A 12,949-nucleotide genomic window follows, 5' to 3' on the forward strand; every position below is an offset into this window, starting at 1 on the left:
AAATCAGTGCAAATAGTTTTAATAAAGCTCAAATAGTCTTCCGTTTACACATCTGTTAGGCTACATTTACACTAGTGCATGCTCATTTTAAAATGCATAGCTCAGACATAATCTTGATTTCTATTTATTTTCCACTGATTTCCTGATGAGCATTAGCAGCTTCCAGCGCTGTCTGCTTGTGTTTCCATGATCGCTACACTGACTCTGACTCAGAGGTAATAACATATTTAATTTCAGCAACATTACATGGCCAAAACACGTATTAGACGGCAATCAGAAGTTATTACAATCACTCGATGGTGGTTTAAAGTGAGTTTTGAGTAAAAGTGGAATATAAATCTTATTTATTGTCTTATGTAGCATGATGCTACAGTTTGCATGAATGGTCACATAACACGCGCTTTCGTCGTGTAATGTTAGTATGAACGGACATCTGCATATGATCGGAACTCCACGCAGCTCCCACGCTACTCTCCATTGGAAATGAATGACTGAATGACCGGTCTGTCGCTTGTCGGAGATGGAAAGCCGGCTTGAAACGCAGTGGAAACGGCAGTATGACGAAGATCGTTTTCATTTTAAAACATAAACGCACCAGTGTAAATGCTGTCTTATCTGAGGGGGCTGGGATGCATTCGCACTACAGCCTCACGTGTGCGCCACATCTCTGAGTGTAACCGGCGTAAACTAGTAGGTGTGTTCGACTTGACGCGGACTGACTGTGCAGACCGATCGGTGTATTACAGTACCACGAGAGCTAAAGAGAGCAGACTGCTCTGTGCGCTTTCGAAACGCTCTCGCGGATGTCAAGCACTGATCGATCTGCGCCGCACCTCTTCTAGTCGAACACACGGCTAGTGCTGCAGGCTTATTGGCTCACTGACGCTGATGAGATTAATCCCTTAGGTATCGAAAATTGGTACCGAACGACGAGACGTTTTTCGATACTCGATGGTATCGAGGCAATTCGGTCAGTGCCTAAAAAGTATCGAACTCGATACCCAGCCCTAAAATATAGACATGAAAAATATACTGTATATTCATATGTTCAAATTACAGAATTTGGTATTTATTACATTTATATTTTATTATATTAAGATATCCCAATTAGTGAACTTTGAGTACATAAAGAAAATTTAAAGCCACATGGGTTGTCAACCAATACTGAAAATCACAAACTGGTCTCTCACTAGTTGAAATCTACCATTAAACGATTGTTGTATTAATTGTTGTCTATTGTCTTGTTCTGTAGGCATTTTGGCAGGCGACAGCACACCGATGGTTCTGGAAGCTGAAAGTGGTGATCTGTGTCTGCTAACGCTGGAATGCTTGGCTCATCTCTTTAGCTGGATTCCTCTCTCCTCTTCCATCACTCCATCCCTCCTCGCTTCGATTTTTAATTTTGCTCGCTTCGGATGCCAGCAGCCAATCAAAACGAAACCTCTGCCCACTTCCAATGGAGACTCCGCCCCCAGAAGCCTCCCAGCCAATGGGGGCGGCGGGGGACACGGCAGGACTGGTCAGATGGTGGGCCACGCCGAACGCGCCAAACTGGGCGTCATGGCCATGAACTGTATTAACGAGTTAATGTGCAAAAACTGCGTCCCGGTGGACTTTGAGGAGTTTCTGCTCCGCATGTTTCAACAGACTTTCTACCTGCTGCAAAGACTCACAAACACGCACACCAACACACACACTATCAAAAGCAGATTGCAAGAATTAGACGAAAGGTAAGAAATGGATGCACATGCTTTAAACATTTAACTCATTGATGCCGCTGCTTTTTAACCCTTTCTGCCTGTCTGTCCCTCTCAGCTATGTGGAAAAGTTCACAGATTTCCTCAGGCTGTTTGTTAGTGTTCATCTGCGGAGGATCGAATCTAACGCCCAGTTTCCTCTAGTGGAATTTCTAGCTTTGCTCTTGAAATACACCTTTAACCAGGTAAAACACCTTCAGTTATTGTTCCAGGAAGCACCGACTCTAACTTACCATATTAATGTCTAATGATACTTCCTTTTGCTGGACTTTGTTTACTCAAACCTTCCCTGTTCCTCTAATTTTTAACTCTATGACCCTACTTTTTTTTTTTTGATGTTTTAATGATTGATGAGTCATAGAATGTTTGTTGAAAGTGTCTGGACTTGAAGGTGCTTCTTTTTTTTTACTCTTCTCCGTCTCAGTGGGTTTGTCAGTATTCAGCCACAAGATGTGCGTTATTGTGACTAATATTGAAGGTGTCATGAATTGAGAAACCAGAATTTTCCATGACATACAGTTGTGCTCACAAGTTTACCTGCCTCTTGCAGAATATGCAAGATTGTAATAACAAAATAAGAAAGATCATAAAAATCACGTTTTTTTTTTTTCTTTAGAAGGCATGTGACGTATCAAATTTTCCTGTTGTGATAATTGCTAAAGCTTTTATCTTGGTATAAGGTATTATCACAAAATATGAAAAAATAAAAAAAGTGTTGTCATAATACAATATAACAGGTTTAATAACTTTTTTTACTTGATACGCAAAAATGTATAAAGTAAAAAAAAGTTTCAAACAGATAAAAGTGAAGAAGAATTAAACAGAACAATGGGTAACACTTTACAATTAGGTCTCATTAGTTAACCTTAGTCACTCTTACTCTTTGTTAGAAAATACAACTGTTAGTTCCTGTTAGCTCGGGTTCATTAAATATTAAGTTCAGCTTTAATTTCTTTAGTTAAACTTTTTTGATTTTAACATATTAAATGTTGAAATTAACTAGGATTAATGAATGTTTAGAAGAATCTTTCATTGGCAGTTTATGCTAACTAATGAATGAACTAATGTTAACTAATGGATCCTTAATGTAAAGTGTGACCGAACAATAAAGAATAAAAACATTGTCAAACAATATCGAGGGCATGTTGTAGTCCAGATTAAAATGTAAAAAGGTTTGAAAATAAATAGCCTATTAAGTCTAAAGGTCATTGCACACTTAGTCCGAAATTTTCGTATTTGTTTTTTAATATTCGTTATCCTAAAAATTAGTCACGCACAGAAACCTTGCACACTGAGTCCGATGCGTATTAATTAGTCTGTTGCGAAAAAATTTGCAAAACTCTAATAGAGTCTTCAAGCAGTGAGGATGAGTTTGTTGTCCTCTCGCTTCTTAAAAAGAAATATTGGGTCCATCCAATCCTGAGATATAGAGAGGAAGGAGAGTTCCCCCTCATTATTAAGGAGCAGCGGGATTATCACAGGCGATTCAAAGTTTACTTCAGGATGTCAGTGGCTCAGTTTGATGCTTTGCTAGCGATACTAGAGCCACATATTAAAAAGAAGACCACCAATGTCTGTGAGCTCGGTGTGCAAGGATCTTTACAGTGCTTTGTGCTGCGAGAAGAAGTGGATGAACTTGACAATCGCATTCTAGATTTTGCCGTTTGCTTGTACGGTGGCTGAGTTGTCAAAACACCTCTCGAAATGCTTGCTACGGATGCGAAAAACGCAGAAAATCAAACCCAATCCGAATTTATTTTTTAATGACGCACGAACATTTCGGACTCGGTGTGCAATGGCCTTAAGTATTTAAGTATTCAGTGCTGTGATGAACAACTTTGTGAATAAGAAAATATTAATGGCTGTTTAAATCATTAAAATACCGGTTACCGGGGTAACGGCTGCATTTCTGCTGTTGCTTTAGCGCCATCTGCTGTCAGAGAGTGAATGTGCATTTTCATTGAGCGTGTCTCCTTCACTCGTTCCGCCATGCGCTTCTCATCCATGTTGGGCTTGTTTACATCAGAGTGCTCATGGCTCTTTGACGCAGCATACAGCAGTGTTTTTTAACCAGTTGATGGGAAATGTTTTCTTAATGCATTCAAAAAATCGTAATTATTAATTATTCACGGTATTTTGAAGTGCACATGATAACAATATTTTGCATGTGCATTATCGTAATGATATCGCATTACCAAATACCGGCACATGTATATTTAGTACTGTCCTGAATAAGCTGTTTCACAGAATTTATTCAACATAAGTTTACATACAGTATAGTCCACGACAGGGTTAATATAGGTAATTAAAACTAAAACCATAAAAAACATTACTTAAAATACTTTAACTGAAATAAAATATTAAAAAAACTTGAACTTGTTTTATTTTAGCTAGCAAAGCAAAAATCTCTTATTTTGATTTAGTTTAGCTTGATGCACTAAGATAACAAACTAAAACTGAAATAAAAATGAATAAAAACAGAAGACATTAAAAAAAAAAAAAAAAAAAAAAACCAAATTTTGATTTAGTTTAGCTTGATGCACTAAGATAACAAACTAAAACTGAAATAAAAATGAATAAAAACAGAAGACATTAAAAAAAAAAAAAAAAAAAAAAAGCTAATAAAAATGACAAACACAACTAATCTTCTAAAACTTATCTCAATGATACTAAAGTAACGCTGTTCCCCAAAACTAAAAAAAACAACTAAATTTAACATTGCAGTTTTTGTAACCCTTCTTTGGTTAAAATGATTAACGTCTTCCATATTTTGAAAAAGTTATTTAAACTTGTGCAGAACTGTATAAGACGTCATTGTACTATAAAAGCATACTGCAATTTGCAGAACTCAAAGCATCTTTGTTAGTCCAAAAAAGGGGCTTTTATTGAAACCAAGTTGCCAAAATGATACAGTAGTTGGTACATTATCATCACAATTTGATGCAGGCTTTTCAAACAGACTTTTATAGAAAGATATAGCCAACATGTAAGTAAGCATGCCAATTTTAATGTCTAATCTATGATCACTGATTTTTACAGTATAAGGACTTATTTATAGTCAATCTTTATTTTGCAAACTCATTTATTGATGTTTATGTATCAGTAAATCAAGCTAGTGACTAAACCGTCAACTGTGTGGCCTAGTAGCATGAAAATCATTAGTTATTTAAACTGTTTGTTTATAAACCAAGCGAACAAATAACACTCACTGTATAATCATTGGAACTGTCATTCACTTCAGTTCAGCGCTCTCATCAAAAATAATGCTATGATCAACACTTTTCATGATTAGTTCATTCTTAGCAGCTGTGATATTAAAAGTGCGGTAAAGGTTTTGACATTGATTGATTGTTGTAAAGGTTTTGACATTACCCAGTCATAGCAGTGGGTGTGTACATTGAAGCCTTAAAGGAGACCCGCCCCCTTTAAACAGAGTGTTTAACTCGTATGGCTAAAATTATGGTACAAAATGGGCTTATATTTCTAAGTTATGACAGTTTTTGATGTAAAAATCCTTAACATTAAAAGTGCACTTCAGGAAGCATTATAAAATAAAAATGCAATTTGTGACTCAGTTAAAAAGAGTGTGACTCGGCACTAAAAATTTTAACCTTTCATCTTTTGTGCACCTCTTCACTTAAACGTGCGTTTAATTTGTTGTAGCCGAATCATGAGGGTTATCTGGCCTGTCTGGACATCTGGAGTATATTCCTGGACTACCTGACCACCAAGATTAGAAGCCGATTGGCTGACAGTGACAGTGTCATTAACAGGTGCGTTTCTGTGGACTTTTTGTGAGCCCAAGAATTGAGTTTAGGTTATATTAAAAACATCGCAGTAATCTGTGTCTGTGTGTGACCAGGTATAAAGACGCTCTAGTTCTGCTGCTGCGTGAAGTTCTTAACAGGATCCAGTTCAGGTTAAACCAGAGTCAGCTAGAAGAACTCGATGACGAGACCCTTGACGATGATGTAAGGATCAGTCAAACATACACCGAAGCATCAATTTTATTCTGCAGAATTTTTTGAACTTTTCCCCCCCTCTGATCTCTATAGCAACAGACGGAATGGCAGCGATTCCTGCGTCAGAGTTTGGAAGTGGTTGCCAGGGTGATGGAGCTGCTGCCGTCCCAGACCTTTTCAGTTCTGGTAGGTGTATCTGAGTGGGTGTGCGTGTACATCCTCGCTCTCTTTGTACTGAAAACAATTGACTCTTCATTGGCAAGTATAATAGGTGTTTAATATGGAAGCAAATCTGATTTAAAAACCCAAAAGCAATAATGAAGATCATGATCCGTATGAGTTTTAGAGCTGTCAGTGATATATAATTTTTGTATTTTATATAAATGTGTATATATGTATGTGTATGTATGTGTGTGTGTGTGTGTATGTGTATATATATATATATATATATATATATATGCATTTAAACTGACAGTAATCAAAAACGACCAGGTTAAAAACAGCGCAGGCAGGTTATTGCTGACAGGATGGAAATTGGTAACACAAACCTAGTGATCATCATGATATATTATCTGTAAGACAGATGCACTGAAGACGGACACAAAGAGGAGAGAATAGTCGCACAAGCAGAGAAAATACTGTACCAGACAGTACAAATTCATTGTTTGCGATGCTCGAAATACTGAAAGAAAACCATAATTATGGAATTAGGGTGGGGGTTGGATATGAATATGGATGTATTTCTGAGGAGAATTGACTGTCTTCAGAAAAGTTTCGATGGCATTTTCTTTTTCCTGTTACCTTTGTTAAATACATATTAAAGGAGTGTTAATAAGTGCAGCGCTGCATACAGCAACAACCCAGGAAACACTATATTGCTACTGTTCCAAGCGCCACCTGGTGTCAGATTGAATTTGCATTTTCATCAGAATCAGAGAGCTTTATTGCCAAGTGTTTACACACACAAGGAATTCGTCTGGTCTTCCAGTACAGAAATTAGCCTACAGACAATTTGCAGACATGCATATAATTAAGGTAATAAAACACTACTAATAATAAAGAGTAATAATAAAATATAAATTCAGCCCATCTGATGTTTTAGTTTTTTGCAGTTGCTTCATGTTACATATATTTTTGTTTGTTTGTTTAAGGTTAGTTTGGCCAGTAACCAAGCAAAATAAACATTTAATAAATGTAAAAAAAAAAAAAAAAATTGGCAATGAGTATGGGAATTGGCTCATTAGCGCCACCTGGTGTCAGATTGAATTTGCATTTTCATCAGAATCAGAGAGCTTTATTGCCAAGTGTTTACACACACAAGGAATTCGTCTGGTCTTCCAGTACAGAAATTAGCCTACAGACAATTTGCAGACATGCATATAATTAAGGTAATAAAACACTACTAATAATAAAGAGTAATAATAAAATATTAATTCAGCCCAGCTGATGTTTTAGTTTTTTGCAGTTGCTTCATGTTACATATATTTTTGTTTGTTTGTTTAAGGCTAGTTTGGCCAGTAACCGAGCAAAATAAACATTTAATAAATGTAAAAAAAAAAAAAAAAAATTGGCAATGAGTATGGGAATTGGCTCATTTGAATGTAAAAAAAAAAAATCGGCAATTGGAATCGGGTCACGATAAATCCTGATCAGTGCATCCTTAACGGGAATAGAGTTGGACCTACCTGAAAGACCTGAAAAAGCATGGTTCATTTCAGTTTTATCTTTGAACTATTGTACCTATTTGTGCAAAATGGTTATCATTTATTACAATACAATGTTACAGTCAACAATGAAAACAATAAGTCTTATTTATTGATTGATTGTTGCAAGGCCTGTGAAAATTTTGCCAGGGTAAGTAAAAAATTGAAACCACTGGCCAAACCGGGCCAGTAGAAAATGTTCTTAGCGTTAAGCCCTGTCAATACGATCAAAATCAGTATCATAACCCTTGTACACAGATCTGTAAAACATGTATAATGATATTTTGATATAATGATATTTTAAAATTAAACACTTAAAATATGTACTTGAAAAGAAAACAGAATGACTTTGAATAGCATCATTGTAAAATTGTGAGGAAGAGCTGCGCAAGTCTTGCACATGTATTTCCTGGTCTGAAAGTAACTTCCTGCTTAAACAGGAAGTAATGGATACCAAAAAAGGTAGATATGTATGTATGTGAAAGGAGAATGTATGTGTGTGAAAGTAGAAATGTATTTTATTTATAAAGCACAATAAAACAACAATGGTTGACCATTGTGCTGAACAATATAGTTTAAAAAACTTAAACAGGAAGTAATGGATACCAAAAAAGGTAGATATGTATGTATGTGAAAGGAGAATGTACAGTGGGTACGGAAAGTATTCAGACCCCCTTAAAATTTTAGAATCAAAATACATAAAATGGTAAGACAAGACAAACAAATAAGAATTAGAGATAATAAACTTCTGTTGGCTCATACACTAAAAGCCTTCTCAAAGAGGTAGGCTTTAAGCCTTGTTTTAAAAAGAGATTCTGTTGTAATTGTTCTAATAGAGATTGGAAGGCTGTTCCACAATTTAGGGCCAGCTATGGCAAAAGCCCGGTTGCCTTTTCTTTTCAGCCTTCAACTTTCAATAAAAGCTTCTGATTCGATGACCTTAGACATCTAGCTGGACTGTGTAAACTCAAAAGATCAGAAAGGTACGAAGGTGCCAGTCCATTTAAAACCTTAAAAACAAAAAGTAATATTTTAAACTCCATTTTAAAATGCACTGGCAGCCAGTGCAAAGAGAGTAGGACAGGGGTAATATGTTCGTATTTGCGAGTGCCAGTCAAAAGTCTAGCAGCTGCATTTTGTACTGTTTGTAGACTATTCATACATGATTGGTTAATACCAATATACATTGAATTGCAGTAGTCTAGTCGAGAAGAGATAAAAGCGTGTATAGCTCTCTCGAACTCGACACAAGTTAAAAAAACCTTCACCTTAGCAAGGAGTCTGAGCTGAAAAAAAAACTTGATTTAACTACTGTATTTACTTGCTTATTAAAAGTCAAAGCGGAATCAAACACAACACCCACATTTTTTACGGAGGGCTTGACATATGCAGCCAGATCACCCAGCACTTGCTGTATGTTGCCAGATACAGCTAAAGAACCGAACACAATTCTTAAACTGAACTGAACTTAATTAAAAAAATTAAGAGACATCCAGGCCTTAATATCAGACAGACAAGTAGCTAAAGCACTCAAACTCTGGTTGTCATTTTGCTTAAAAGGCACATAAATTTGTATGTCGTCAGCATAACAATAAAACGACACTTTGTGCTTATTAAAAATGGAACCCAACGGGAGCATATACAAAGAAAATAAAATTGGAGCAAGGATAGAACCTTGAGGAACTCCACAAGTCAACACTGATTTAGAGGATGAGCACCCATCCACACAAACTGAGAAAGTTATATTATTCAAGTAAGATTTGAACCATTTTAGGACAGAACCATTAATACCCACACAGTACTAGAGAAATTGAACTCAGGTGTGATAAACCACAGTTTTGACGGGGGCAAACACTTCTTCACACAGGGCCATGTAGTTTTGGATTTTGTTTTCCCTTAATAATAAAAACCTTCATTTCAAAACTGCATGTTGTTTACTTGTGTTATCTTTGACTGATATTAAAATTTGTTTGATGATCTGAAACATTCATTAAAGTGTGACAAACATGCAAAAAAAATAAGAAATCAGGAAGGGGGCCAACACTTTTTCACACCACTGTATATATATAAATAAATGTGTGTGTGTGTGTGTGTGTTTTTAGTTTCCAGTGCTCCAGGAGGATCTGGACATTTATCTTGGGCTGCAGCAGTTTATCATGAGATCAGGAACAAGTGAGTTTCTCTTTATTGTTACAATCTGAATGAGTTTTATAGATGGCTTTGTTCCAAAACCTGTAGAGCTGCATAACCAGGTAATGCTTTTAGGTATCCAAATGCAAATACTGTTCCATTAAAAGAGCCATTGTTTTGGCCAGATTTTAAGGCAGGATTGCATATATAGATAAGGCAATCCCAGAATGCATTGCGCAAAGCTCAATGAAAAATGCCATGCAAGATGTGGTGTCATTTTTACTCTGTATCCAAATGTTACTGTCTTGTATGTCTTAATGTACCAAAGCGTAAAGGGTACTTTAATGTTTTAATGTACCTGTGCTGCTCAATATTCAATCAGTTTATCAAATTAATACATCCTTGCAGAATAAAAATGTTAACTTACTGACTGCAAATTTATGAATGGTCATATACCTTCTACTGATTGCTTGAACACTTGAGCAGTCTGTAAATATATAGGTTAAGTGAGTAGTATTGTAGTGGTATCTGGTAGGGATGTAACGATTAACCGCGAGCCGGTTGAAAATCGATTCAAATATTTGACGATTCAAATCGGTTGAGATGCTAAACAAATGGCGATACAATTAGGGGTAGGAGTTTATATGAATCCATGTCTGAGGGGAACTTACTGTCTTTAGAAAAGTGTAGATGGTATTTTTTCTTTTCATCTTGCCTCTGTATAACGCATATTAAAGGCATAAGTGCAGCGCTGCTTTGTTTACAGCAGAAACCAAGGAAACGCTTTAAGCGCCACCTGCTGGCAGAGAGTGAATCTGTGTCTCATTCAGCTCATCCGCTGTTTCATGCAGATATTTTTATGTATAGTTTCACAAAACTGAAGTCACACCATTCTGTTTTTGCTTCAAATTTCGAAATTATACAATCTAATATAGATTAAAGACTACTTTGTTTGGATCAGGATTAAAATGCAGTGGTTGCCTCTCATTTTAAATGGAAAGAGCACAGACAAAGCCTTAGTTTGTTTATATGAAGAGATTTATTTTATTTGTTTTAAAATTTCAATTTAGGTTTGTTATTTACTTTTACATTATATAAAAATTTTGTTATATAGCAGACACTTTGATCCAAAGCGACTTACAAATAAGGACAATAGAAGTAATCAACAGCAACAAAAGATCAATATGTAAGTTCTATATTAGTATATTATTATCATTTTATATTTCAATTTCACAAAGAAACATGCAGCATCTTCTCCAAGCAATAATAAAAGGACACATTTAATTTATAATTTGTATTAAATGTAATTTTGTTAAAAATAAAATCGTGAATCGAGTCGAACCGTGAGTTGAGTGAATCGTTACATCTCTAGTATCTGGTCTTGTAATGTTCGCTCTGATAGTTATTAGTGGCTGTTCTGTTCTCATGTGGCTAGTGAGCTGCTGTCAGCTGTTATTGAGTGGTTTCGCACCTCTCTCTCTGTGTGTGTGCGTGTGTGCGTGCATGAGAGCAGGTCGCAGGCTGAACATCACAGCAGAGGCCGACTGCAGAAAGCTGCACTGCGCTCTCAGAGACCTGAGCTCTCTTCTGCAGGCCGTGGGGCGTCTGGCCGAGTTCTTCACAGGGGATGTTTTCTCCGCTCGCTTTAACGACGCTCTCGCCATCGTGCAGAGGTCAGTTCCTTATCGCCAATTCCTCTTTTAACAACAACACTCCCTCCTTATGTGTGTATGTTTATTGTCCTCTGTGTTTTCTCATGTTTTATGCCATTTTGTACCTCAAATTACAATATTTGTAGCGTTTTCTAAGACGTGCATCACTATGACTAGTTACTAGCCTGTAGAAAGTGCAACAGTTTTGACTTTGAATGTTGAGTGTTCACATTTATTTAATTAAATCATTGCCTTTTGAAGTTTAATAATCACATTAGGCCATACTGTGATTCCTGTTTTTCTATTTCCAAATTTAAATCCCCTTAAAGTGAGTATTAATACTTTTGCAATACCGTTTAAGTTATGAAAGACTTTTTATGGCTCCTTTAAGACTCCTATTTTTTTTCTTTTTTTACAAGGACATTTGTGTGACTTTTTCATTTCCATCAAAACTTAAACAATACTGTTTAAACTTGGCAAATTAAATTGTTTCCTTTTATATGCTGTTCAAATCCCCATTTTAATTGAAGAGAAACAGAAGTTTTAGTTTTACTTTCACAATTTGAAAGGATTTCCTTGTTTTGGCCAACACGGGGTGTCAAAGTAATATACAACTTTACATTTTTAGATCAACATCATGGTAAACATTTAGGAATTATTAATGACAGAATAATAATAGCTTGAATTATTAGTACAGAGGTGAGTGCTGTTTGGTCGAATGTTACTAGCTGACTGAAATAAGTAATGGCATTGTGTTTGTCATCTCAGATTGGTGGAAGTGTCGTGTTACGGTTCTCAGATCAGCCTGTACGATGTAGAAATGGCTGTTCCTTCAGTGCTCAAACCGGACCTTATTGACGTGTAAGTAGTCATAAACTCCGTTCAAAGTGCTGTTTGCCATCAGTTAACATAAAGGTGGACTGTTTATAATCATGCTTTAAACATCTCTTTATTGCAGGCATGCACAGTCATTGGCTGCTCTGCAGGCGTATTCTCATTGGCTGGCTCCGTTTTGCGGGGAGGTGCAGCGACAACAAGAGCAAACGCAATTTGTGGACCTCATCAGATCGAGCATGGCCGCCACGACCCCTCTCATCAATGCCAAGGTGATTTGATCTTTATGAATGATAATTTATGAATGATCTTCAAAGCTCATTTAAACTTGTAATTGCAAGTTTAAAACACTCAAAACATGTTTTGTTCAATATATATGCATGCATATTGAAATTGTACAAATATATCATTACATATGAATTAGAGGTCAATCAATATTTGATTTTGCTGATAAAGTGAAGGCAGTGAAAAACATTATTGTGCCAATACTAGTAAAATCGATCTATTTAATGTGTGAAGGTTCTTATGGTGCGTCTTGTTCTCCTGGGAATTTTGTATTTACGAGGTGAGAAGTCGTAATTATGACATTGGGTGCATTCTTGGCATTTTGTTGGAGCAAGATGGCGACAACATTTTTTTTTTTTTAGCTCTACTTTTACTAAATGATAAATAATGTGCATTAGTGTTTTTACTTGTAGTTTATGAAGGTGCTGTAATTTGAATTGTCATATATCTCAATTGTTTGATATTATCATATTTTGTACATGTAACTTAGTTTTATTGTACGTAACAAAATAATTTAAACAAATTTAGTCAATACAGACACTGCATCCATTGCTCGAGTTTCCCCAATGCATATAATGCAGGACTTCTAATTATAAACAAGCCTAAAATACTCATTTAGAGAGGTA

At 36.0% G+C, this 12,949-nt stretch overlaps 1 protein-coding gene across 1 annotated transcript in view; it reads left to right on the forward strand.

Annotated features, from left to right (window-relative positions):
- The window catches only part of LOC107550228 (exportin-6-like), a 29,337-nt gene that overhangs the window by 8,566 nt on the left and 7,822 nt on the right, over positions 1-12,949 (forward strand). Inside the window, exons 4-12 of the mRNA XM_016231468.1 lie at positions 1,253-1,730; positions 1,816-1,942; positions 5,421-5,530; positions 5,620-5,728; positions 5,813-5,905; positions 9,525-9,594; positions 11,066-11,225; positions 11,973-12,065; positions 12,163-12,310. Of these exons, the coding sequence (XP_016086954.1) occupies positions 1,253-1,730; positions 1,816-1,942; positions 5,421-5,530; positions 5,620-5,728; positions 5,813-5,905; positions 9,525-9,594; positions 11,066-11,225; positions 11,973-12,065; positions 12,163-12,310 (1,388 nt within the window). The remainder of the gene's footprint in view (positions 1-1,252; positions 1,731-1,815; positions 1,943-5,420; positions 5,531-5,619; positions 5,729-5,812; positions 5,906-9,524; positions 9,595-11,065; positions 11,226-11,972; positions 12,066-12,162; positions 12,311-12,949) is intronic.

The sequence above is a fragment of the Sinocyclocheilus grahami genome, unplaced genomic scaffold (assembly GCF_001515645.1).
Source record: "Sinocyclocheilus grahami isolate Dianchi unplaced genomic scaffold, SAMN03320097.WGS_v1.1 scaffold393.1, whole genome shotgun sequence".
NCBI lineage: Eukaryota > Metazoa > Chordata > Actinopteri > Cypriniformes > Cyprinidae > Sinocyclocheilus > Sinocyclocheilus grahami.